The sequence below is a fragment of the Anopheles cruzii genome, chromosome 2 (assembly GCF_943734635.1).
Source record: "Anopheles cruzii chromosome 2, idAnoCruzAS_RS32_06, whole genome shotgun sequence".
Lineage (NCBI taxonomy): Eukaryota > Metazoa > Arthropoda > Insecta > Diptera > Culicidae > Anopheles > Anopheles cruzii.
In genome coordinates this window covers 25,406,516-25,434,076 of record NC_069144.1, presented here as the reverse complement: position 1 = coordinate 25,434,076, position 27,561 = coordinate 25,406,516, and the positions used below count along the sequence as shown (strand labels likewise).

The following is a 27,561-nucleotide window of genomic DNA, read 5'->3' as shown; positions in this document are numbered from 1 at the left end:
AAAAACCTAGGATAGACCAGCGAAGAGGACGGGTGTATGAAGACGGTACGTGTTGTGGATGGAACATGACAGGGTAGAAATGAATGGTTGCGGAAGGCGAGGAAGGAATCCACACGACCCCTACGCCCTACTGGTTGAATTAGTGTAATTCCATCTCTGTGTTTACTTCTTATCTCTACCTGCTGCTGTTGCGGCTCCGGATTGATAGTTGCTGATTTTTATTCTATGTTTTCCTTTGCTTTATACTCTCTTCAGCTGGAAGCATGATATTACGGTGTAGTTACAGAACGAATTCCAGAGAGTATATGTGTATGTACGTATTAGGATGTTTATTTTATTTCACGCCCTTACAAGCTTCCGTTTAGGCAATACGACGATAGGTTCAAGTGGTTCTTTCAAAATATTTTGTGTCACGGTGAGCGCAGACCGTGTAAGGTTTGGTTTGAATGGAACAGAGAAATTCACGGTCAGCCCCCAAGAAGGACATCCTTTCACACCATATAAAGACATGGACGCACGTTAACTGCGGGCGCTGGTTAAGAAACAGAAAATCAACCAACCAGTCTCATCAATCTCTCGTAAGAGCCGATTGGAGCAATGGGAAAAAAGTAAAACAATACGCACCGCGAACATCGGATGGAGGGTGTTTGGCCACCGTTCTCCTGTTACAGAAAACACAGGCAAAAAAACAACAAAAAAGGTATATTTTAAACCATGAAGTACGCATTAAAGGGAAACATTTCTTTTTTTTGAAAATGCAATAAAAATAAATTATTGATATTCGAATAAATCAACGGTGTGGTTCGTTATTTAATTAAAAAGTTGTCAGACTGGTGGAAACCAATACACCCAAGGGTTTAGAAAGAAATGTGAGAAGACGTTGCCGTCAGACGAACTAACTCACCACTCCGTTTTGTGGGGAATCCGTCAGGTGGCAAGATGACAGTTTTTGTTGTTGACAAAGCTTCGCAGAAATCACATTCACGTCAGCCGATGCCGATGGACCGCCTGGGCAGAGATGAGAATATGGTAGGCTATATTTGAACAACGCCTTGCAATTCCTCCGATTGTTCGGATTACGAACCCTGTTAATACCGTTTCTAGTATCGCATCGGACTTCTTTTACCCCAACATGGGCGGAGTCGAAGAGCACATCTTCAACCTATCGCAGTGTTTGCTCGCCCGAGGCCACAAAGTGATCATCATAACGCACTCGTACGCTGACCGCAAAGGTGTCCGGTACATGACAAATGGCCTGAAGGTGTACTACGTTCCGATCAAAGTGTTCTACAATCAAGTCGTGCTGCCGACGATGATCTGCAACATTCCACTGCTTCGTTACATTCTTATCCGCGAGCAAATTGAAATCGTTCACGGACATTCCGCTTTCAGCACGCTGGCCCACGAAACGATGAACATAGCGCAATTACTAGGCTTGCGGGTAATCGACGGCGGAAACGCGGCCGCTCTGTCTGAGGTGATATTAATTCTCTTCCCACCTCTCCCACAGTCTGTTTTCACCGACCACAGCCTGTTCGGGTTTGCTGATCTGTCGGCGGTGGTTACGAACAAATTTCTGGAAATTTCTCTCGCCAACTGCAACCATTGTATTTGTGTGTCCCATACCGGTAGGTGGCAAAAGGAGACCGTGGTCCTGTGCGGTTCACTAAGTTATCTTTATATCGAACTTTGCAGGTAAAGAAAATACTGTTCTTCGCGCCAAAGTTCATCAGGACAAGGTATCTGTGATACCGAACGCTGTCGACACGGCCTACTTTACACCGAATCCCTGTCGGAGGCCTAACGACGATGAGACAAGTACAGTAGCAAACAAATTGTGCTTCAAACCAGCGCCATATTGAAAGTAAAATTGTTTGTTTGTTGTTTTCGTGCTTTTCACATAGTTAACGTGGTCGTAGTGTCGCGATTAGTGTATCGCAAGGGGGTCGATTTGTTGGCCGGCATTCTACCGAAACTCAAACACCTGCCCAACGTACACTTCATCATCGGAGGCGATGGACCCAAGCGGGCGCTCTTGGAAGAGATACGCGAGCGAAACAACATTCAGGATCGCGTAGTGATGCTGGGAGCGCTCGAGCACGCCAAGGTGCGGGATGTACTCGTGCAGGGACACATTTTCCTCAATACCTCCCTCACCGAGGCGTACTGTATGGCTATCGTAGAGGCTGCCGCGTGTGGACTTCAGGTGGTTTCGACAAAAGTCGGTGGCATTCCCGAAGTCCTACCTTCGAGTTTGATGATCCTCACCGAACCGACCGTGGAGTCCGTCTACCGGGGCTTAAGAGAAGCGATACGGCGCGAGGTGGAAAAGAAGCAAATTGCTAGCTCACGGTATCTGAATGGCTCGCTCGGGGGACACACGTCAAAATCGCCCCAAACACCACCACCGATGCACAGCCACCGGTCTTGTGCATTCGAACGGAATCAAACCGTTGCCAATCTTTACAACTGGAACAACGTGACGGAGCGCACGGAAAAGGTCTACCGAACGGTGCTACGGGAACCGTCTGCTACGCTGGATATTATGATGAAAAAGTAAGATAATGTTCGCAACGAAAGACGCAATTGATAATCACTGGTTAACCGATTTCTACAGCTGCCTCCGAAGTGGCGTTTGGCCGTTTGTTCTAGTCATCTCACTGTGCCATTTGTTGCTGCGCTTCCTGGACTGGTTCGTTCCGCGCAAATTTATTGATCTCTGCTGCACGGACAATCCGTTCGCCAGCAATGTGGTTCCAGTTGCGCCGCCGCCCCACAACGTTCAGGCGATGAAGCACGAACACGGCGGCGGATCTGTCGCTGCCCGAAGAAAGCGGGAAAGGTTCTCTTGCCGTCAGGTGGCCCTCGCCCTCGACGAGTGACCAGCGACCAGAGGGACATCGCGTAACGGGACATTTTATACGGGATTTTTTGAGTTTGCCAAGACATCGTGAAGTAAACGCACAAAAAATGACTTTTTCGTGTTGATCAAAATATTCACCACCGAAAGGTTTTGTACATAAAATTCGCCCACAAAGTCGACGGACGACCGTTAGACGTCGACGCAATGTCACCCGTATGTCGACTTTTGCCTGACGGCTTTTTGACAGCTCCGTCCAAAACATGCCCTGTAAAATGTCGGAAACAAAGTAAGTTGAAAACGCTTTTCTCGTATTAATTTTATCCGTATTTTGTGCGTTGCTGAATCATCCGAAAGGCAAACGATACTGCGAACGAAACGGGAGGTTCTTGGAAACGCAGCAAGCGTAAATGCACGTAGTTCCTTCGCGCAGAAGTGACGGTAGAGCGAAGTGCAAAATGTCCTCTTTCGGCGAATTGTGCATGCGTTCGCTTGCGGTGCCGAAAAGGGGTTTTGATCGCTTGGGTGTTGAATTCGGTGCAAAGCCTAGTTCTGAAGGACGTTTTTTGCAGAGCTAAAGAATACACATACGAAAGGCCAAGCTTATCGCACTGCCAAGAAGTGGTAGGCGCTTATGTCGTGTCACCAGTTTCATGTGTTTTGCGTTGTGTGGCTGTGTGTGCGCGTGTGTGTGCCTGTTTTAATGTTCCATGCCAATGAATGTTTATCACCACCGTTTGTTCTTGTTTGGTTTCTTCTCCCCCCCGCTCTCCGGTTATCAGTGAGGATTTACTTACCTACGATTTGGGCAACGATGATCCGGCTATGCTCAACGAAGACGAACTGCTGCTGTCCGATGAGGGTGAGCGCGCGCCAACCGATCGATTGCCGCTTCTTCCAAGCGCTGCCGCAGTGCAATAAACGATGTTTTTTTTTCAACTTTTCTTTCCGTGTTTCGGTATTGCGCACAGAGGGCGGCATCAAAATTGACCAGCAGGACGAGGAGTTTCTGTTGAGTGAATCGGAAGAATGGGTAAGCAAACAGCTGTCCACGCGAGAGTGTGATTCGATCGAGACTCCCGCCGGTGAACCTGTGAAGATCGAACATGAGCCGCCGCAGCGTCGAAGGGGAGGACACACGGCTGGTGCAGCTGAGAGCAAAGATGCGGTAACCTGTGAGAACTCGAGCGGCGGTTTACGCGAACCGCACACCTCCGTGGTGGTTGCCAGCGCTGTGCACAAGGAACACCAGGAAGTATCGGATGCACGCACCGAAACCTCGATGGCCTCGACGGCGGAAGATAATGACACCGAAGCGGATTGTGCTGATTCCGTGTTATCACAAGAGACCGCTACAACGGACTCGAAGAGTTTGTCCTCGGTGGCAACGACTGCTGTATCCGAGTCAATGGTGGGCGGGAGTCAAAGGTCATCGGATTCGCGAGTGTTCGTTTCACCGGCCCGTTCGAACGCAGAAAGTATGCGTACCACACTTAGCGGGGGATCGACCCGATCCGAACGGATAGCAGCAAGCCAACAGTGTGATACGACCTCATCGGAAGATGTGAACGATTTATACACGAGTGGGCACAATCCGTCCGACCTGGACCATTCCTATGATACGGATGAATCGAACGAAAAGCGTGGATGGAAGAATGAAACAAAGGGTCAAGATCAGCGGCATACGGCCGTGCAGCAACAGCTTCATCACCACCAGCAACAGCAGCACCACCACCAACAACAGCAACAACAGCAACACCATCAACAGCAACAGCAACAGCATCTACACGGGCCAGGAAACCGACAACCACACCCGGGTGGCTTCGGAAAGCCGGTTCTAAAGCATCCCCTGCTTGCTCCCGGCCAACAGCAACCACATGCTGGTATGGGCAATCCGCTTCTCGGACCGCACGGTGGTCTAGCCGGATTCGGTTTGCCACTCGGCGGTAACCGAATCGACTTCCGCACCGGTGGTAACCGGCCACGGTTTCCGGTGCGGCCCAATTTTCCCCCGGAAATGAACCAGTACCGAGGCATTGGCCGAATGAACTTTCCTCCCGGTGGTCATCCGCCAGGCGTACACCCTCCACCGGGTCCGATGGGTCCTCGGGGTCTTGGAATGCCGATACCGCACCGTGGCTTTCCACAGCGACCACTTCCCTTTGATATGATGCGACCGGTGCGACCAGGAGACCGGGCAGCGTACGAGGGAATGCGTCTAAGACCATTGGTGGCGGCAAATGCCGGTGGTCCTATGTATCGGGGTGCGGCACCGCTGAACGGGCCGACTACTGGTGGTACAGGTGTGCAGCCGGGTGGCCCGAGACCAGCTCCTGGTTCAAATGGCCCCCAGTTTGGACCGCACCCATCGCAAATGCAACCGAACCAATCGGTCCCGGTGGGGCAGATAGGTGGACCAAATGCCGCAGCTGTTGGTGGGGTATCTGTGGCTCCTCCTCAGTCGCTGCTTTCCGGCACTTTCGATCCGATGTCGGTGGGAGGAAAACCGTTGCCAGCAATTGTGACGCCAGCCGTAGCTCCGTTTCCACAAAAAGTCCTGATCAATCCTAATTTTAAGGGGGGCGTCGAAGCCGTGAAGAGTAAGTGCTCAGTTTGACCCGATATTACCTGTAATCCGATACAGTGTGGCACCAACAAGCTCGTCTCGCTATATTCTCTTTGCAGATCAGCTGATGCGCGATGCTGCTCTCAACTCGCAGCAGTTCGTTGCCAGTGTTAGTTCCGTCGGCCGTCAGGTCAGCGATGAGGAACTGTTACGACAGCAGGAAGAGTTCATCAACAAGAATCGTATCGAGGTGGAGAAACGGCGCCAAGAGCGGTCACCGTCGCCGTCGCGAGAGCGCGATCGGGACAGGGAACGTGAACGAGAACGCGAGCGGGATCGCGCTCGATCACGTGAAAGAGAAACGCGGGAACGGGAGCGAGAACGGGAGCGTGATCGCGACCGAGAACGAGAACGAGATGTACGATCGCGCGATCGAGAAACACGGGCACGCTCTCGTGATCGTGAATACTCACCCCGGCGAGCGTATCACAGGGCAGCCCCAGGTGGCGAAAGCCGTGAGCGAGAATTGGCGGGAAGACCGAGACGAAACTTTGGCCGCGGTAGAAATGAGAGTCGCGAACGTGACGATGATCATCGGTTCCCGAAGCGTCGAAAGAGCGGTGATTACGGTGACAACCATCGCGGTAATCACGAGGTAGGTGGCGAGTAGTTAGACAGACAATCTGCTTTCACGGAGTCACGCCAAATCTCCCCTTTCCTACAGCGCAACGACGACGATGAGGATCCGGAAACGAGAGCGTATCGTATCGAGATCGAAAAGCAGAAAGCGACACGGGAGAAGATGCTGCGCGAAAAGGAGATGCGCCGCAAGCGGGCCGCTGAGGAGAAACTGAAGAGTCGCTCAAATGTAAGTTGAAGTGCAGTTGGGCCCGATAAACTCAAAATGTAGTTTCGAAATCTAATTGTTCCGATTTGATTGCCCTTTACCATTCCAGGAGAGTAAGCCACAGGAGAATACTCCACCGAAACTCACGCCACTGGTGGTAACGGAGAAGAAAATTATTACGTTGAAAAAGAAACCTGATCCAACGACGGTACCGGCAACGTCGACCGATGATGAAATGCGTCACCGCCATGCGGACACGGAGCGTGTCGCTCATCATGCGACTAGCAAATCGAATGAACAGCAACACCATGGGCGAGATGGTGGTTCCCGTGGTTCCGGTCGGTCGACTGCAAATGATTTGCACGAATCAAACGAAGCATCGACCACCACTCCCGTGGACAGCTTCCAACGGCAGCGTCAAAATAGCGAGCTAACGTCGGAAGCGATTGAATTGGATCTGCTCGAGGAGCTTCTGTTGCGTGAACCCACTCCCGAACCGATGCCGACGAGGCCGAAAACTGTGGTCACCACCACCACAACCACCAACAGTAGTCAGGTTACGACCACTACCAACACTACATCCGCTCGAGCGGTTATTGCAACTTCTTCAAGCACCGGATCGAGTAACAGCCCCAAGGAGCGCAGCGGCGGAGCGAGGCGGATCGTGCTGAAGCCGATGGCATCGGGAGCGGCGAAAAAGGATCGACAGGAGGCGAGAATCGACCAGCATCATCAGCAGCAGCAGCAGCACCATCATCATCACCATCATCAGCAATCGGCGACCGTCCTCAGTGGCAGCAAGCGACGAATCTTCGATCGGCTGGACAAGCGCATCGGGGTGAATGAGGCTGACAAACAGAAGATTCAAAGGTTAGTCAAGCATAATTAAGCCAACCAAGCAATTATGCGCGCCCCTTTCCAAAATTCCATAAGCAGATTCAGACTACCCGTGACCCGTTTTTGGTCCCACTTTCCCGCAGACGGGAAGAGCCCTTTAAACAAACACATTTTTGAGCACGCGAATCGAACGCTCGGTTCGCGGAGATGTGTATTTAGAACAGTAATATTAGAAGCAAAAGTGAAAGCATTAGTTTACAAGTGACGCGTCGCCTCTTTCCGGGTAACCTTTGGTTTCTCTACGTTTCACTATAGTAAGTTCGCTACTAACGGTAGGCGCCTATTTCTTCTTACTAGTAGAGGGAAACACCGCACGAATTGTGTGCGTTTCTAATGTCGACCTTAGTTTACGCAGAGACATTGCGTAGAAACTGTTTATTACTCTCTTTTCGTAACACAAGCTGCTATGTGGGACACACTAGGTTACGTTTAAGGCATTATTGGACCACTTCTGTGGACTAAGTGGCAGTAGAATTACGATGCGCTTACCCTTTTCGAATCCTTTTACCGAAGATTACGCGAAGATGATGATAAACCGTTTTGAAAGATTGTTGTTTTTGGTTAACTGATCAATCATGTTTTAACGTGGTTCTTATATGTTTGTCCCTCTTTTTAACTCTAATCTGTATTACTTTACTGATAGGGAGCTTTCGTAGCTTCTTTCAATTTTACCTTACTGACTAATGATGTTCGTTTGTTTATTTTAAAATCCATGATACGCATTATACGTTTGTGTATTATTTTATCGATTTTGACCTCTTTGTTTTGTTCCCCCTATTGCTTGCCTGGGCGCTCCAAGGTTTGGCGATGTCAGCCTTACCTTCTAAGCTTAGAAAAGTATTCCAAAAAAAATGTGTGTGTTTGTGTACTAGAATTAGTGCAAACGCGAGTTGTGTAAAGATTCAGATAAAGTTAATTTCTAGCTGTATTAGGAAAAAAACACTTTCAACGTACGCACCTTCAATATTCACACCATCACGTGCAAAGCGTGGTTATCAACTGTTAACGACTGAATGTATTATGTGTCATGGCTTTCGATTTCCGTTTGGAAACGTGAAAAAATGTATCCAAAATCGTGCAAGGAATCGGTGTGTTAGAGGCGGCTAGGAGATCAGTGCTAATGAACCGTGGTAGGATAAAATGGATTGGAAAATTAGGAAAGTGGTCAAAGTTTTTCCCGTTTTCTGTTTCCTCACAATTTTGCGTCAGAAGCGACGTATATTTGCAATTGGAAGGAATAAAACAAAAGCACTTTCGACACATACACACACAAACACACTAATACACATACCTAGAGAGGAGGACAATTCCCTTTCGCTTTAAATATACTAGCTTTCGTCTCTTTCAGCAATGAAGTACGAACTAATTAAGGTGACCAATAAAATAAAGCATAACAAACTGTTCATTCAACGTACACGTATGAGAAAAAAGAACAACTACACAATCTAATGTAGACGTGGTTTTTATTGTGTAAATAATATTAGTGATGCTTTCCTATTTTTTTTTTTTTAAAAGAAGGGAAGCTATTAAGGTATTACTAGAGTGCGCCACGCTGCAAAACGACGCTTGGCTGGTGGCTGTGCGACTGTTATCTATTCTCTCGTTACACTGTCGGTAGTTATAGGTTAGCTTGTTTTCCAGTTTCTAGCTCGTAAGCTCTCGTTATCCAAACTGTCGAATCGTACTGAACACCGCGTGTATGGGTGTAGACATCTTGTACAGTGCTAGGTCGGTGGCTAGAGTAGAACTTTATTTGATTAAATTGTTCTCGCTAAACTGTGAAGAAATGCAGAAAGTAGCTTAGTTGACGCTTTCAAGTAGCGTTCTTGTCCTTTGGAGGTCTTCCATCAGTTGCACAGACCACGAAATGCGCATGGAATCGAATTGAAAGTGACAGAAAAAGAAACAATAGTACAAATGTTGCCTGCGAGAAGCCGAATCTTTCGGGTTCCCTTGGGGGAGAAGAACTGTTAAACACTAGGATAAAACGTACAAAGCCAAACCACCACGAAAGACTGTGACCGGTGTTGCGAAATAACGAATAGTCTAAAGCGGGTTTGAACTGCATTTATTATCGACGGAACTGTGCTCCTGCAGCTTGAGCGCGGCGGCAAGGTTTGTCGGTAGTTTTTATTTCGCATTTTTCGAATCGAAGAACGATCGCTAGAATCGTTCAGAAAGGTCATAAACTACACTAGGGACACGTAGCGCACAGTTGTACGCATCGTGAGTTGTTGTAGAAACGACAAACAGCGGTAAACGTCTTTATTCGTAAGCTTGCCACAAACAAACATTGCCACAGACCGCAGGCCCAAAGGGTCGCAGAGAACAACAATAACAGCACACGGCACAATTTCATTGATTCATGTACAAAGCGTGGTTGCGAGGCTCTTCCCTCAGGCTTGTTTTGCGCCGTGGTTCAGTAGCAGCAGACAGCTACTACGGAGTCGAAGGAACTGCTGGCTTAGTTTTACTATATATAGTGTTCTGCCTTTATCTAATGCGCGCCCCTCAAAGAGAGGCATTTCTCGCTCGGGGTGGTCTCGCTGCTCAGGAAAGGAAGTCGTTTGTGCGTCAATTTTAGTTTTTTTTATAATTTAACGGGAAGGGTTCGTAGCCAGTGCAGCAAACATTGTAGTTAAACCCCAACAAACCTCCTTAACGCAAGTCCTTTCCTCAAATGTCCTTATCACATGCTGTGGGAGGGTACATTTTCCATTGTTTTCCGTCTCCACCACCACCGTTTTATCTTCCCGTGGGATTCTAGCGATATCACTTAACAAATGGGGTGATAAATGGGGATGTGGTTAAAACAAACACTTTCCATCACAAAAAGATGCGCATCTGAAAGCGCCAAGTAAAACAAAATAAATAAATAAACTCATCACAGTATGCCTTTCGTTTTTGCAAAGGCATTTTTAGCAACATTTGTGTTTTTTTTTTACGAAAGAAATCGATGCCGTTGTTTCTGACTGCCGTCGGTCTTATCCTGCACCAGAGACAATGTTAATCTCTGGTGCTCTCTCTAACATTTCATTTTTACGGGCGGGATTGTTAGCCCCGCGCCAACCCCCCTATCACGCCGGTATCGGGAATCGAAACCATGGCCGGTTGAGTTACAACCGATCCCGGGATTCGAACCACGGCCAGCTGCGCTGACAGCGAAGAGCGTTACCGACTGCTCTATCAGCGGGGGTAAAATGTTTCTATGTATTCATAAACAATTCAACAACAGTATGTTTTTAATTTTAAACTGCTTACATGGTTTTATACTCAAAACTATTAAATACTCAATTTTCCGGTTGCTATGCAGATAGAGACGTAACGTCCAAACACAATTGATTTTAGAGTTTTAAATACACAAAATAGTTTTATTCTCTTTCCTTTTGTTACATACACATTTCACATAGCTAAGGTTTGCAAAACAATCGATCGATAACTTATCTACATCGTTTACTTGTTTACTTTTTCTGATTACACCTCCGCCATATTTACACGCCATCTTGCCGTCGCAGATCGCTTTACATCGCGAGCAATACTCAGTGTTAATCCGTTTCGTCGACCGGTCTTTCGACGTCCTTCTTTTGACCGTCTTCATTTTGGCATACCTTTTCGACTTCTGGACTGTTAAGAATTCGAGAGATTGCTTTCGATAATGAGTGCGCGCTTGGTGCCTATCTATGTACTGTCGTGCGGCCGACTTTTCTCGAGATTTGTTGGCGAATTTATGAAACGAACAATTCTTCTCGCCCGTTCTGGTCGGGACGAGCGCCGGTGCTGCTTGAACGCATTTCAGTGGCATTTCCTTTCGTTCATAGACTTCCTTGCATTCCCCTTCTCTATTTACACTGACAAGGATGTGTGTGGGTCCAGTGCCTGGCTACGGTATCTCCTCCACGTAGGTGGCCGGAAAGATGCCAATCTGTCCCCGTAGCGCGCCTAGCCACCAGCCGTCCTCCTGCTTTATGTGCACCTCAAGAATGTCGCCGGGTTGTAGCTCCAGCTCGTCGTATAGCTTTGGTGTGTAGTTGAACAGTGCTCGGTAGCGGCCGAGAACGACCGGAGCAGATGCGGGCGTACCTCCGACGGTGACGGTGTCCGCACTGTGATCGTTCCCGTTCAGGCCACCGTTCACTATCACGGTCGTTGTGTGGCCACCGCTCTGTTCTAGCATTTGTTTCGGTGCCACCGAGCAGCGATCTTCATCTTCGTCCTGGGATGAAAATTCATCTAAAAATTCGCATTCAGTGAAAGAAACGAAAACGTTAGTTGGCTGGAAATTGTCAAAATCACGAAATCGTGCGCGAAAGAGGTACCAAAATCGGAATCTGGTTGGTTCGATACTCCGTCGGCCACGCCTCGGTCCCACACCGGACTGTTCTCTTCGTGAAGCGCCGATTTACCCGCTTTGCTGATGGTCTGTAAGAGGCAAGGGGAACGAAATCTGTTTACGCTGCCAAGTTGATTTGGAAAATGCTGCGCTAAGAAGGGCTTCAAAATTCACAGGAGAACATACTCTTGTCCATTTTGATTACCACTTTAAGGGGTCAAACCGAAAACTCACGTAATGCTCCTGGCTCTCGCCGTTGCAGCCGTTGCTGCGGGCGTAGTTGTGCACGATGTGCTTGATGAGTGCGTCATTTTTGATGTCCAAACAGTTCGCCGCTGGGTCGGGCTCGTCGACCGACGCACTTCCGTTGCTGTGCGCACTTCCGGCGTCATCGTCCTGTTCGTGCTTCAACCAGAGCGGCACCTTCAGTACGCTCGTCTGCAGTCCCGTTCGGTCTCGTGTTATCTGGGTGGGGTGAGGATTTTGGATGTTTCAATTGATGTCCGGTGACCGGAAGTCCGGGCAAAACAAACCTGTATGTGCTGCGCCAACGGATGGCTCGACCGTGGTTTGTGATCAAGCTCGAGGAGTGCCGATTGAAGTTTGTATCGGGCACCTTCCAGGTAGGTGAGCATCGATCGTATCTGGAAAGAGTACAAAACCAGGGCACAATCAGTATCGTGACCGCCGCTCTTCCATCGCTTTCCACCCCCCCCCCCGGGGGGCGCCACCTACGTGGTACAGTTTGTCGGCAATGTTTTGGTTGCTTTCGCCGTTCTTGTCGAGTGTTTGCGAGAAGCCCTTCAGTCCGTTGCGCGACCGTCGCTCCCGGTCCAGGTCTTGGCGGATCAGCTGGAGTAGCTTCACGAGCGACTGCTTGCGCCGTTCCCGGTTCATCGCGAGTGTCGTGTGCTCGCAGTAGAAGTCGGGCAGTAGCTGCTCGCTGGGACCTTCGGTCGCCCGCCGGATGTTCTTCAGCACGTCCAGATCCTTGGCGACACTACAGAGCGCCACCTGCGGTCCGAGCCGGTCGATGGTTTTCGTCAGCAGCGGGCTCATCTCGGCCGACAACTTCAGGTAGTCGGTGACGTGCGTTTTAAACTGCGCCAACCGCTGGCTCTCGAGAGTCTGCAGCATGGAGGAACCGCGCAGGACGGACATTTCCCAGTCGACGCGGGCCCGCTCGGCCCGGATGCACAGCGTGTAGTACTCGACATCCGCCTTCTTCACCGCCTCTTCAGCCTTCTTCCGCTTGCCCTCGAGCTTGCTGCTGTCCTTCTCCGACACCTTCGCGTCCTTCTCGTTCGCCTTGTGCAGCAGCCCGATCGAGGGCGTCCGTTGGAGTCTGTGAAGGGACGGCAAAAGCGGCGCATATTAGAATCTCGCACCCGAAAGTACCCCAACAACTCACTCACTTCACGTCCAGCATGGCGTCCTGCAGCTTCTCGTTTTCGCGGGCTGCCCCGTGGGAGGTCTTTTTTGCCTTTACCTCCGCCGTCCGCCACTCGGCCAGGATGCGCGCCGACTTGTCCACGTTCGTTTCGATCGTTTTGCGCGCCTTGTGCTGATTGTCGATGACGGTCTTCAGCGGCTTCACTACCTCCTCGGCCAGGGAGGCCGAGAACTGTCGGTGCACCTCGGAGCGGCCCTCCAGTTCGGTCGACACGGCGCGCCACGAGTCGGCGATCGTTCCGGGCAGATCGCGGCACGCCTTGTTTAGCTTGTTGGCGATCTTCGAGAGCGACTTGGCGTACAGCTGCTCGAGCTCGGTGCGCTCGTGCAGAATGGCGACCAAGTCCTTACCAAAGTCACCGCCCTGCTTCACGAAACGGCGCACCTCCTCGAACCCATTCTGACCCTGTAGACGAAAGAGAAAAAGTTGAAACGTTTTAGTGGTTGTTTGATATAATTGGGGTTTGAAATTTGAAATGAAATGGAATAACGGTGTACTGATAACTGATCCCCGCAATTTGGTCCCACGACATCCCAGTAACGATAGACAAAATTACGTTTAGATCCGATTTTTGTAACTGTGAAACTGCTCCCATACAAACGTAACATCCAATTCACCATAATTCTGGTTATTATCGCGCCAAAATCGAACCAAATTCGGTAGGTGGCAGTTTTTGCGAAGAGGAAATGTTATGGTGAATGTCTTGCACCTTCACTTGCACACCAAGTAGGAAAGCTGAGCCTTTTCACCAAATTCGAACAGTTTCACCATTCACACAAAGAGTTGGCGATTCCCTCCCAGCATTTTCATGATCATTATGCAACGGAGTGACGGTCGTCATTTAGCTATGTCGCCATCAAAGCCGCGAGGACCCTCTGTTTATGGCTTACCAAATAGGTGAGACCCTCGTTCATAATTCGAGCAGTGAGACAGCACTCCGTTAGACACTGTGCACTGCTGAAAACAACCTGGCCGGTAGTAGACAATCTTTCCTCTAACGCGTCAAACAAGTGCCATTTGGTGAGGGGTGGCCCGAGCACTACCAGCAGCAGGTTTGCCACGCTGCCGTCGCACCGCCGCGATCAATTGTACAATTTTTCCTCCATTAATAAACGCTTCCGGTGGCGATTGTGGCCCCACAACACTCTCGGAGGGTGCATAGTGAATGACGCTTCTTCCTGGTTTGGCCGGCGGCTGGCCAAAGCCTGTGGTTAGGGGCACTATTATTGGGCAGCCCGCAGTACGAGATTGCCAAGCTGCTATCGGAACCATTTGGAAAACCTGAAGTCTACCCGTTACTCTGGACCAACCAGACCACAGCGCAGCGCAACGCGGTGAACGTTCCTCGCGGGACGTTTGTCTTCTTTTAAACGAGGAAGCAATAAAAACTCACTCCGCGGGACTAGCGTCTCCGTGTACGATGAGTATGTTGAGGGACAGATAAAAGAAATTACCACGAGGCGAAGCGAATCCTCGGTCCGGCCCGGTTATGTGTTTTATCACCTGGCAATCGACTAATAAGTGAACAAGACTGGTTGCCGTCACAACATCGATACATTTTATTAAATTCATTGCACCGCTGCGGCATTGGATTGGAAACGAGTTACTTCGGCATACGGCTACTCATTTCCCATTTTCCGGGGCAGGGAACGAGTTTTCGGCCGGTCCCAACCAAACGATGACCGTGTGGACTCGCAACCCGATGCCCGAAGATGGATGATCAATGCCGGTTGACTTGTGTCAATCCGTTGCCCAAGGAAGTCCGTCGAGCATTGCTTCACGTTCACGTACGAAACTCGGCGTCCATTGGCGACATGCTGAGCGCGCGCGCTGAGAGCGGGAATTAATTTTTGGACTTCCGGTGGCCGAAGAAAATGATAAAACAAAACCCACGCACCTTCGTCAGCTCATTAAATTCCAAGTGGCCAGCGGACGACACCGCGAGGAGGTCCATACCATTTCTATTTCCTCTTGCACGGCCTGTTGGCTCGTTGGCCGCGCCCTCAGCGCTTGACGGCGGTAGAGAGTGGAAGGTGGAAGAAAGTGTGGCCGGCGTCGGGGGTCGCGGGCTGGATCGTTAATTAGTGCTTCCGGCGTGTCGAAGGCGCGGCACTTCCTTTTCTTCTCCGATGAAATCAATCAATTTATGCGAGATGATTGCGCTTCGAAACGATCGCTGTCCGGGTCGGGATCACGTTTTGACGATCACTGTTACCGGTTCAGTGATTTTGCTTTGCTTTTGCTGTGGCCGAGTAGTTAGACGAGTCCTTGGTGAATTTGGAAACCGGCACTTGTGCTATTCAAACATCTCGCTTTCCCAAGTTAAAGTTGCATAATGTTTGTTTTGTGGTTCTTTTGTGATTGCGAGGCTTTCATTTAACTCTGAAGTTTAATTCTAGTTTCTTAGAAGCTGAAAAATTGGCCAGAACACACGAAACGATTCCGACAAGTCGTGATTCTTCTGTTTCACCACTGTAAGACATGAAATGGTGGTAAAAAGGCCTTAATGCCTTCATTCCGGAGACTATTGACACGACCGATTATGAAGCAGAACGACGGCTGGAGAAATAAACGAGTTGATGCAATAATGAGAATAAAACCCATTACATTTTCTTTCTTACTCGTAATTTTTGTATGGTAATCTGATAGAGTTAGTGCTTAAACACATTAACATGATTTTAATTTACATTCCTTTAATAGTTCAATGACGTTCAGGTGACGTTCTGATAAAATTGGCTAGTATCCAATGTGAATGCAACACATTTCCGTCGATTGATTCGGCTATCACAAGCACAACTTTAACATCAATTTCGCTGTAGCTTCTTCATGTTAAATTTCCTAAATTGTCGTCAAAACATGCTATCCCTACAACATCAGTATGCTAACCGTACTTAATACTAAGTTCCACTTTTGCTTGGTCCAATCATGGGCCATATTTAGCAAAATCAACGAGACAAGGTTAATCTCTCGATTATTAAAATTACCACGGGCGTCGATCAGACTTTCACAAGTGGAGTTACGAATCCAATCAACCAATGCACGTTTTACATGACTGTGTGTATCGAAATATCCACCGTCCACGAACCACTTTGCTGGCGACGATTTTAAAATTATTGTCTACACATGGCCCGTTATGAGCTTGCTTATTGCCGCCATTGGACGGCCGTATCGATTATGGAACCTGGGAAGAATGCAAACGACGGAGCGATGAAACGTAACGGTTTCCCCCGAAAGAACTTGAAAGAGATTGTGATTTTAATTGGAAGTCCCCCGTCCGGTGGGGTTGCCCGGTACCGTTTTACCACTTCAACCGGTTTCCGATAATCTTATGCGCCTCCCGTGACAGTTGGACCTTAAACTTGGCTCAATTTCGGATGCCGCGTCTATGAGCTGCCTTAGGTTTCTCTTAATACGCTGCCAATTCGCTGAAGCTCGGACAGTCCCCTCGGATTTTGTCCACTCAACATTACGCAGGGGAACAGAGCACACTGCTACGCACCCGCTAGGTAGTCACATTTGCATTCTCTTTACCGATGCATTTTGCTCGTTCAAGGTGCACCCTTCTCACGATGGGCTTTTGGGATTTCGGAGAGAGAAAGCGTGCGCGAGACGGAACCGTGTGGATCGGCGCGAATGACGTTCAATGTCGTTCAAGGTCCCGTTCCCGAGTGACAGGTGCGCGTCCTACAACCGTTTGCCCGGTATCCTCAATCCGCGCTGGGATTTAGGGGCCCCAAAAGGGGGCCACCAGAACACGGGTGGTTTTCACTTTATGCTCGCGTCGCGCGTTATAAATAAATGCGTTCAACTGGCATTCGCAAGCAACTCGTCCGTTTTCTACGTCGTCGTTTCTGGTTGTCGAAAGGAAAGCAAACGAGATCCACAGCGTGCGCGCGAACCACGGACGGGTTTGTGGCCTTGATCTGGGGCCGGCCGGTAAGATGTACTAGGTCTATGCATTGCAAAACGGACTGTTTTTAACCAAAAATAAAAGATTATAACATTTTAATGCGAATTTCTATTTTATTCAAAGTATGTGCCATCACTAGCTATACATTTCCCCTATCTTTCTGCTAAATCTTGAATCCCCATTCGAAAGAATTCTTCGACTTTTTAAGTAAACTAATTAGTCATCCCATTTCGAGTTCCTCGTAGAAAAACGAAGGGCTGCTCAGCCAATACGTGTCCCATCGATGAAAAAGAATGATATTCGGAAAGAACCAAGTCTGGTGAATAACGCGGGGAGGGATAGCAGCTCCCATCCAAGTGATTTGATAGTATCCTCAAACAGTTTGGCTTTTTGGGGCGCCTGGTGCTTGTTGCCACAGGCCACCAGGCGTCTCCATTGAAGCCCACTAGAATTGCATTTTGGTCGTTTTTCGATCAATGCATGGTTCAAATTGATCATTTGTTGTCAGTAGCGACCGGAATTAACGTTTTCATCAGGTTTTAGGAGCTTGTGAAACACCACACCTTTCTGTCCCATCAAAAAGGCCGTTTTTTGAAGTCCTTGGACGCTTTTTTTTTGTAAAGTCAAAATCGCCATTTTGGAATTTTGTAAACCACTTAAAGCACTGCGATCATCCAAACACAAGTCCCAACAAGCATTTGGTGCGATTCCGAAGCAGTTTTCTTTAAAAGGAGCAGAAAAATAATAATCCCCGTAAAACGTCATTTTCAGGCACAAAAGTTGACATGGTCTAACCCTTTCAACGGCCGTTTGCAAACTGATTAAGTTTTTTTGCGACCTGGATTCATTTATCTGATGTCAAAACAAAGTAATGATGAATGAACCGCTAAACTGGGAAGTCCCAATCGACAGGTACAGCCATTTTTTAAAAAGTCCGTTTTGCAACGCATAGACCTAGTAAGTCGCGAAAGTTGTCGCACACTTTCTGGCCGCGAGAAGACGAAGAAACTGGAACCGTGACACGGAACTGCGGCTCCGGTTTCAAGGACGAAACCGCCTGTCGGCGAATGTTGTGTGTGTTGTTTTTTCTTTTGGGAATCCAAAGGCCGATTTAACCAACATTCGGTTGTGCAATCATTGATCGGTCGGTGGGAAGAAGCACGGTAACGTGAATTTCGAGCATATTGTGACCGATTTCGCTGAATGTCACCTGCCACGGGCAGAAGAGGTAAAACACTTGATGAATATTCAATGGGTTTTTAGAGTTTCAATCCTCTTGAAACGAATTTCGTATGTTGACTCTGTTCTGTCCAACTTTGTGCTGTTTGGAACGATCTTATCTATAACAATTATAACAATTTAACAATTATAATCTAAATGATGATCAATGTCGATTGAAGAACTAATAAATTAGAGAAGTTAAATAAACACTACCACAAGAAAATTTCTCCCTTTCATGTGTAACATTACTGGACATCAATTTAATTTGAATAACTATTATTTAATAAAATTTATAAAATTTTTATAAAAATCTCAGATTCAGATTTGGTACTCAGCGAGTACTGGTCGACCTCAAAAGGATACGAGGTACGAGACTTTACTCCGATGAAGAAGTGATGGAAGTAAATGACGAAGAAAACATTTAGCCACTGCTAAGATAAACCCTATCACCCTTGAAGCGGGATGACCTTGATGAACAAAGTATAGTCTGCAGGAAGAATTCATGTTGTTGCATATTGCTGTTGGTGTATGTTGTAAGCTCTTCGTGTCACTGTTTATGGGACCATTTCGCCAACAACCGCAATATTTAATGCCTAACTTTATCTTTTTCGTTCACTATGTTCCTGGCATGAATCGAAATAAATCACTCCATTTCCTAAGGCTGAGAGGATTTAGATTGCCGGGACAAGTCAGTAAGCGGGCAAATAGCAGCCCGCGCGAAACTATTAGGCAGTTAGCACATTCGTCGAGCCACCGGTTGGAAAGTAGAAATATGGTTGACACATTTTATGCTCACCGTCCGCGCTCCCTCTCTGCTGGCCCCGTTCCCATACCTATTCGAGATAAGCCAAATGAGGAGGCAATTCTTTGCGGACTGCTCCCGGTCGCCTGCATGGCGACCAGTCGCGGACCTAAGGGAAACTAGTTTCGGAACCATCAATCTAGAGCCGCGCGAAAGCGAGAGTTGAAAAATGGATTCCGCGGCCACGTTTCACGTTTGTGAGGAACCGAAACACACACAAACAAACAAACAAAGTTACATTTGCCATTTGGCGCTAATTGATATGATTTGTTGAGACCGCGGGCTGCAAACAGCCGCGAACAGTTTATCAGCACGCTCGGTGGCGCAGTTCTTCTTGCGACTTGTTGATGGCAACCTATTGCAGACCAAACGCGGCAGGTACGGCTGGCGAAACTGGCAGCTAAATAGGGAACAACAATTCAGGCCGACGAATGCCTGTGGTTGTGCGGACATTGCAGAGCCATTGGGTGACCGTTGGCTGGTGACGATTAATCATGCTGCTGGTTAAGGACGGACCGCTCACGTAATCCGGTGCGCCCAGTGAAAACAATCGACCATCTTCGGCGAGGTTAATTGTGAGACAATGGGTATGGACAATGAAGGTATGAAAAGGTGGGCTCCAAAATGTATTCCAAGTGACCTTCGCGTTTCGCCACATCTATGTTATCTAACACGATAAAGGCGATCCATTATCTTGTCGCTGTTAATTTGCGAACCTTACTTGGCTGAGATCAAGAGTTTCGCTCAGACGCGCTGTCAAGAAGTTTGCACAAATTAAGGGTGGCCTTAAGCTTCTCCTGCGTCAATCTGGTCAGGCTATCTATCCTAGATCGTCGACTTATGGCAGAAAACTAAAATTCAACATATTTTGAAGAAGCTAGTGGATAGCGTCACATTCTGGAATGCAGGATACGATTCTGGAAGTTACATGAACCGGATCCGTCCGTCGACGCAAGGCACGCGCTATCGATCAGCCTTTTAGCCCTTATTGGAGTCCCTTATCTTCCGCCACTTCAAATCACAGCTGTTACAGCTGGAGATTGAGTGTTATCAGCTGCGAGCCCCTATAAATCGATAAATGCATCCAGCGAACGTTCGTGTCCGTCTTGTCGAACTACTAGCCAAATCTGACACAAACATGCAGCGAACATTACCTCGAGAATTTCCGCGTTGGCACTCTTGCGCCGGATCGTCTTCGAACCGTCGCCTCGATCCTCGGACGATCGCGTCCGGTCCCGCCGCCCAACACTGGACGACTCCGACACCGTGGTTCCGGTGAGCTCGTGCTCTCCCCCCCGCGAATCCTGGTCACTGAGAGTCGTCACCGTCAAATCGCTGTTCTGACGATTCACCTTCACAACGGACGTACCACCGACACCACCGGCGACGGAAGCAGCACTACCACCACCACCACCACTCTCTCCACCGACCCGCTGCAGGGCGGCGTGCTTCTGGACCACCTCCCGTATCCGGTCCTGCTCCTCCCCGATCCAGTTCTTGAACCCACTCCACTTCTTCGTAATCTTCGCCTTCCGCCGATCGAAGTCAATGAAGTGCTTCCCGGGGGCGCTCCGGTTCTTCATTAGCGTCAGGCGCCGCTCGGAGGGATGCAGTTGCTGGCGGTGCTCACAGTACTCGTCGCTGTCCGGAAGTCCGGAAGCTGTGGGCGGCGGCTGGGACAGTTCGGCCAACTCCCCCCGGCGTTGTCCCGCTTCGGCTGCCTCGTTGATCTGACGTGTCAGCTCGTTCAGCTCTTCCATCGACACCACCAGCTGTCCGCCGGTTCCGGCGGCATCGGCCAAACTCTGGAAACTGGCCGATTTCAGGTCAAACTCTTCCTCCTGCGTCGAGTTCGCGGACCCACCACTGCTGCGGCGTGACGCACTGTGGAAGCTTCGACTCATCGAATCGCCCGCTGGGCAGGTCCCAACTCCCACCGGCAGCATATCGTAGCGGCCGTCGGGACTCGGGAGGTTCTGGTAGAGGCCTTCTCGGCCCATCTCCCCGTCGCTGACCAGCGACAGGTTGATCTCGTTCAGCACGTGGTGGGACCGGCTCAGATCGTACCGGGACTCACCGGCCGGTTTCCGGATCCCCTCCGAGCGGGTACTGCGCGGGAAGTCATAGATGCTCTCGACGGCCGGACTGTTCGGTACGCTGGACACGGCACACGGCTTCCTCCCGGGCCGTCCGTCACCGAACGCCGTGCCGTGCGCGGCCGGAGCGGACAGATTCAGGGACGGAGCTTTGGCGAGACTCAGGCGCGCCGTCCCGTCGGTGGACCGATGCAAGTTGTGGGCCGACTTGGACCGACTCTTCTCGAGCGGCCGACTGCCCCCCTCGTGGACGTGCACGTTCTCGTTCCGGAACCCGCACAGGTTGTTGTTGCGCTCGGGCAGGAACGTAAACTTGATGTCACCGAAGTTGGGCAACGAACTGTTCGCGTCCACGTACACGTCGCTGTCCTCGGAGGTGGACGGAGTCGCGACGGAGCGTCCCCGGACCGGCGGTGCGCCCGGGATGCTCGGCAGGGGTAGCTGCTCCATCGAAGAGTCGGTATCGAAGTCAAACTTCATCGTCTTGGAAATCAGAATCGGGGCACCGATTTCGGGCCGAAAGTCGTCCGACCGGTGGCCGCACATGTCGTAGCTCCCGGACAGGGGCTCCGCGACGCCCGCCTTGCGGCCCGGGTTCTTGCGCAGGAGCCGCTGCGTCCCGACGAGCACGCCCGAGTAGCGTTTCGTCAGCTTGTCAAAGAGGTTCGACGATGCGGACGGTGACTTGTGGGTGCTGCGGCCGGAAGGCGACTTGTCCAGTGTCGCCGCCGCCACGTGCTGCACGTCATAGTTTCGCCTCAGCATTGTTCCTCTCACTTGACACTCACTCACCGACAGTATTCAGCCCTTAAGTCCTTAAGCTAGCGTAGAGTCTCTTCGTTGATTTTCCAGGGCGACGACCACCATTTTTTCTGGGTTTCTATTCCAAACTTGGGAAAAAGCACACACATACGTTTATTACACACGCGCGCGCGGGGGAGTTTTGCGCCAAATTTTCGGCTTTTCCAATTTTTTCGAGTTGGTTCGGGGTTCCGCTCTGACTGTCGTCGTCGTCGTCGTTTGATCACGGACCGTCATTAGGTTTCACTTTTTATCAGCCAACACCAGATCATTAAGTCACGGTTTTATTTGCCTCTCAGCCAACCCGATACCAGATCGATCGGCGAGGCGAGGTGTGCCACGCTACAGCGGCCGCTAATCTGGCCAACGCGTGTGCCGGCTGCGTCCATGTTACGTTGGTGGGCAGATTGTAAAATTTCGCCCTGCCGGTAGCACCACCACCTGTCGCACCCAGCGATGCATTGCGAATCGCCGAGCCCCTTCGACGTGGACCGCGTAGAAAAGAAGGTCCACAATTACGTGCAGCAAAACAAACACCATGAGCGGGCCACCAAAAGAGTTGCCCCACCTACCGGGCGCTACCGGCCGGCGGACCCGGCACCGAAAACGAACCGCACCGAAAGTAGAAGCACCGGACGAAAAACCTGGCCGAATGATTTATCGAGTCCCGGAGATGGCCACCGGTGGACGGGCGGGCGACTAATTTGAACACAAGCGGTTCGCGAAGATTTCGCGACGGCCCAACTTTCGATTAATAAACGCCGGTAAACAACATTACTCCACCTTCAGCAGTTGCCAAAAAAATAAACTGGAAAGTTAATAAGATGCGATCAACAAATCGAAAGAGAGAGAGAGAGAGAGAAAAAACAGGAAAACGAATGGCGGTGTCGGATGAAACAATAGCCCGCAGATGTCGGCACGGCGACTCAAAAGGTTGACGGGTTGGTGGTGCCTTATAAACCTTATAAAAAGAAGATCACTTTCGGCATGCGAAACGATCGAAATGAAAGCGAAATTGGCCACCGGCCGCCCACTGGGCTGGGCTGGTGGTCGATGGGCAGTAGTGTTGCATAAATATCGCGGACCGCGATAACGACCGACCGCCAGGATAATAAAGATGTGCGATCGGCAGGATGAGGCGAAGACACCAATCGGTGGGGCACGGGTAACAGTTTAATTCGAGGCTTCGCTTTCGATCTTTTTTCTTTTTCGATGGTTGCCGAATTTTTTTCCTTTCCCTGCAACGATTACATGTTGTAACCTCCTTTTTCCTATGTTTTTCTGCTTACCGCGTTTTTATTTATCAGATTTATCCGTATATGCTTCTTTTGTGCAATAAACATTTTGTCGATCTAACCACCTTCTTTCTCTAAGGTTTCTCTGTATCTTACTGGCATTTTATGGGTTTTTGTTCTCTTGCTCTTGTTTAGAATCGAATCTCCTTTGGAGAAAAAATCTAATTTCTCATATGTTCATATTGAAGAAAATGTTATTTGAACAAGTTACAAGCCTACTTAGCTGCGTCCTATTCCTAAGAATGTCTAAGACCGTTACTAAGAATACAGTTTTTGTCTACTGTTTAGAATTGATGGCGATTTTTATATTATGTTATTGGTTTTATTCTTTACTTTTCTATTTTCACATTTTTTTAACTGACGCAGTTAGGACCACACCACGCAGTTAGGACAACCTTCGTTGGAGCAAAGTTTTGCCAAGAAATGCCATAGAAAAAAAATCTAAGGATCCTGTGACAGTTTTAAAGTGTTTGAAGACAAACTATTCGAATGTTCAACCCTTAACTGATACTTAGACGATACTATGTTCAGTGTATTTTTGCAACGAATTGAAGAAGCGCCGCAGTAGTTTCGAAGGCTAAGCGGGTGCTTTGAGCCATTCAACTCCCATCGAATGTCGGCCGTAAGCGGAACGTCATTACTGGTGGGTACGATTACTAGTACAATGTAGTTTGGACTTTGCCAAACGAGGCTAACAAAATCTCACCAAATAATTGTGGGCCGAAAAAAAAACGGAACCTAATTGCTTTATGACCACGACGCCGACAACGGAGATGACAGCCCAACACCGTCTCCGATAGATCGTTATCGTATCGAAGCATAAAACAACGAACGTGTTGCAACATACCCCACCAATTAGTGGCCGCCTGACCCCGGACGGGGGGGCTTTATGAGAACCCCGCAGAACGTCCCCCAAAAAGGCCCCTGTCTAGGTGCGTTGTAAAGTGTCAAAACAATCCGTCGATAGTTTTATGGCGCGTGGTTGTTGTTGTTCATTTGGCCTGTCAAATGTCTGGGAGGGTTCCCGCGTCAATTACGCCACCACCAAACTTCGTGTACCAGAACGACACCGGAGGTTGCCGCCGTTCCCCTGAGTATTGCGCATCTTGCTGGGGTTACTTTGCGCATTGCGCGGCCACCTTCACTACGACAATGCGAGTCTCCGGTGTGAGTCTGTCCCACGAAAATAACTGCGTGAAAAACAAAATTGTGACTTCAAGATGGTCACCACACACAGAGGGGGGATACGAGACGGACCTGTTATTTTTGGCAACCATGATCGGCGCAGTGTGAGGCCACAGTCTGACGCTATAGTTCCGACGATTTTCGTTTGGGCCGAGAAGGTGAAGAACGTGGTTAATAACTGCGCGCATTCTCTAGTCAAGATCGCACCCAAGGTTATCAACATCGATCGAAAACCTGACACACTCATCTGACCTGGGCGCGTCGTGACCCCTTCATCAGTGGAACTGGAGGGCTTGCTGTTGCAGCATCTCGCGCTGCAGCTGACCCTGCTGGACGTAGTGTCGTATGAGGTTAAAACACAGCACACAGTAGGTGAACAGCTCGAACGCAACGCAGAGCAGGATGTGGATGATCTCGAGCTGATAACCCATTTTTTCGAAGGCTCGTTGAAGGACTTCAGCACACACACTTCAGCGCACTACAGCGAGAGACGCAAAACTTCCGACCCGAAACGGAACGCCACGCACCGACAACGGGACACAACTCTCGACTGTCCTCCCGGTCGGCCATCGGTGACAGTGCCGAGATCCGTGTGAGCGGTTGAGATGCTCCGGACGGAGAGTTCCTCCAACACATGCGGCGCCGCTCGGTCATTGGCATATGCCGCGTCGAGATCGCGAGATGACGGAGACGACAGCAGGGCGGCCAAACCAAAACCAAATGTGTGCGCACACCAACCGAAGCGTGAGAGCAATCCGACCTCCGCTAGGTTGGTGGTTGCTCTTCTCAGCCCTGCTCTGCTACTTTCTTTGAAATCGGCCACCGACCGTATAAGATCGTGCGTGCGCCACTGCCACTTCGCGGCCCCCTCGAGAATTCAGGGCCGGATTCTGGGCCGCTTGACAGCAGGGGATCATCAACGGGGGATTCGGGTCTTCGTGAGTGTGGCCAGTGTGTTGAGCCGGGTGCGCCGAAGTTTCCCTCTAACCTCGTCGGCTGAGGAGCACATTAATTCAAATTCTCAACACTGTGGCCCTGCGGGACTCTCAGCTCAAGAACCCCACGCGTGTTCTAGACGGCCCGGCCGAACAGGTCCCGAAAAGGGTCGGTCAAACGGGAACCGGCTTAGAGTCCGGAGAGAAAGCGGTCTTCAGGCACACCGTAATTTCAATCTTCAGATTTATGGAATGCATCTTGAGACCGCGATTCTAGACGAGTTACCTTCTTCCCGGCGTTCGGCTCGCTGGCGCTTCGGTTGAAGTGCTGTGTGCGTGGTGCCGGAAAGTGGGTTTTTATGTTTTTCAGAGATTGGTGCGAGTGAGTGAGGGAAGAGAAAGAGAAAACAAGATCCGTTCAGATTAGTGACTGTCGAAAGCCGAACTTTTCTGGCTGCTCATCATCACCACGAGTCGAGCGCTAACGAGAACCTCTGGCAAGAAGTCTTGAAAAACTCCTGGATAGTGGCTCCTCCTGGATTTGAAGTGGCTTCCCGTGACGAAGTATTTCCACAATCTGCCAGTCATGCGTGTGAACCGAACCCGGTTCGAATTGCTTCTCCAACCGGCATCGGTGATTGATGTGTCGGAATTGAATGGAGGCGGCAAATCTCAGCTCGACACCCTAAACCATATCTGGTGCAACATCGGCGGGGAAGCCCCCATCCTTGGCCCAGTGTCGCAATCAGTCATAAACCGTATTACCTCACCCGTATGCATCGATCAATGTTGCGGTAACGCCAAATGCATGATTATCTGGTTCCCTCTTTTTTTCGATCCGATTCGATAATCGGTTGACCTTCCAGAACCGTGTGTTCGGTTCGGTGTTTATGGATTGGGAAACGTTGAAGCTAACCCAAGGGTGGAGTAGCTCACATTCCACTTCAAATTCCGAATTCGGCACCGATTCGTAAACATCCGCAATTCGGTTTCGTCGTACGAAACACACCTGTGGAAAGGTCCACCACATTCCGGCGGTTCCGGACGAAAAAAGAGAAATGCAGAACTGCAACACGTGTCAATCCGTCACGCGGAGTGTAGTGGGATTCGGGGCCGTATTTGGTTCATCGGAGAGAGGTTATTTATAAGTCTTGACGACACACGTCGTACGCCTCATCGGTCTCATCAAAACATAGGAAAACTAGATCTCGAACGAACGAAGATGCTGCGATGGGGAAATTTAGTACGCTCCCGTCCCAGATTCGTCGTCCCAGACGGACGGCCCACAGAGGTTCATTACGCGCATCACCATTCCATTAGCAAAAATACCTGGCGCAACCGAAAACGAATCAATCTCGCGGCGGCGGCGGCGGTGGAAGCGCCCCATTGGTAACGGAACTGACGAGCGAGTGGCTCTCCGGAAGGGATTTGCTGATTAAAAAACAATCATTGTTGACGCATTTACCAGCACCGCATGGAGATGAAAATTAAATTAAATGAAGCGTAATGCGTGTATCCCCGAAACATCGTTCGCCGTTCCTTACCGGCTAATGATGTAATCCGCGGCCTAGCCTCGGCCGCGCTCATTACGCGGTGCGGCGAGAGCACATCTCTCGAGGAATCCCACAACCCCCTGGGCCTGGCGGAAAACTATTGCCCAAAAAAACTCGTTGGCTGGCTGGGTGTTTCCCAGGCTCACCCAGGCCGACCGAGCGACTGAGATCATGTTGTGGGAACGCCTCGCTGGGCGGACGGATATCGGTCACGGATGCGTGCGCTCCCGGTCACGGATGCTGTTGGTTCCAAACCAACATCTGGCAATTTGCGGTGGGGCGCGAAAAACATAAAATCTATCAAAATGCCGCTGCTGGCTGGCAGTCTTCGTGCAGTCCCCAGAACCTTCCGGAACCGCGCAATGTGCGTCTGTCGTACCTAATCGCGGGTCTTTTTTCCGACGAAAAAGCAGAAAAATCATTTAAGCAATGTTTTCCCCGATCGGGCCAAATATTTATAGCTTTTTCCCCGCGGCCCTGGCCGTTGTTCCCCGTGAACGGACACGGCAATCGGTTACATTGTGTAGCCCACCTCCTCCCCACAGGAATATCCGCGCGATAGGTTACCGTTACCGGTGGTTGTTTCTTTGGCCAATTCTGCCACCATTTTCGGGCCACTCTCTATCGAGCCTGCGTGCGTATTGATTCTTGAGCGAAAAAAAGGCGTTATTTTCTATTGCAAACAACGGGACCTTTTTAATTGTTCTCCTCCAGGTCCATTGTGTGTGTTGGGTTGGGTTATCAAGCTAGGGGCGCAGTGCGTAGAGTTCCGCCCAGTAAAACTACCGGACCCCTCGGGCACACCAAACA

At 49.8% G+C, this 27,561-nt stretch overlaps 3 protein-coding genes across 3 annotated transcripts; 2 read left to right on the top strand and 1 right to left on the bottom strand.

The window, feature by feature from the left end:
- The first annotated feature begins 1,014 nt into the window (after nt 1-1,014).
- On the top strand, nt 1,015-2,918 carry LOC128267587 (phosphatidylinositol N-acetylglucosaminyltransferase subunit A). The gene is made up of 6 exons (XM_053004464.1): nt 1,015-1,029; nt 1,105-1,441; nt 1,511-1,628; nt 1,696-1,818; nt 1,905-2,556; nt 2,618-2,918. Exons 1-6 carry the CDS (start codon nt 1,019-1,021, stop codon nt 2,880-2,882), a joined length of 1,506 nt encoding a protein of 501 aa, XP_052860424.1. The 5' UTR covers nt 1,015-1,018; the 3' UTR covers nt 2,883-2,918.
- Nucleotides 2,919-3,135: 217 nt separating this feature from the next.
- On the top strand, nt 3,136-9,792 carry LOC128278740 (protein split ends). The gene is made up of 6 exons (XM_053017469.1): nt 3,136-3,149; nt 3,643-3,722; nt 3,832-5,460; nt 5,546-6,081; nt 6,151-6,294; nt 6,383-9,792. The coding sequence occupies exons 1-6, from the start codon at nt 3,136-3,138 to the stop codon at nt 7,160-7,162; spliced, it is 3,183 nt and encodes a 1,060-aa protein (XP_052873429.1). The 3' UTR covers nt 7,163-9,792.
- A 740-nt stretch (nt 9,793-10,532) lies between these two features.
- Nucleotides 10,533-21,826, bottom strand: LOC128268702 (uncharacterized). The gene is made up of 7 exons (XM_053005894.1): nt 20,041-21,826; nt 12,916-13,358; nt 12,236-12,845; nt 12,034-12,144; nt 11,735-11,965; nt 11,487-11,589; nt 10,533-11,400 (listed from the first exon to the last, which is right to left on the bottom strand). Exons 1-7 carry the CDS (start codon nt 21,745-21,747, stop codon nt 11,051-11,053), a joined length of 3,555 nt encoding a protein of 1,184 aa, XP_052861854.1. The 5' UTR covers nt 21,748-21,826; the 3' UTR covers nt 10,533-11,050.
- Between the last annotated feature and the right edge of the window lie 5,735 nt (nt 21,827-27,561).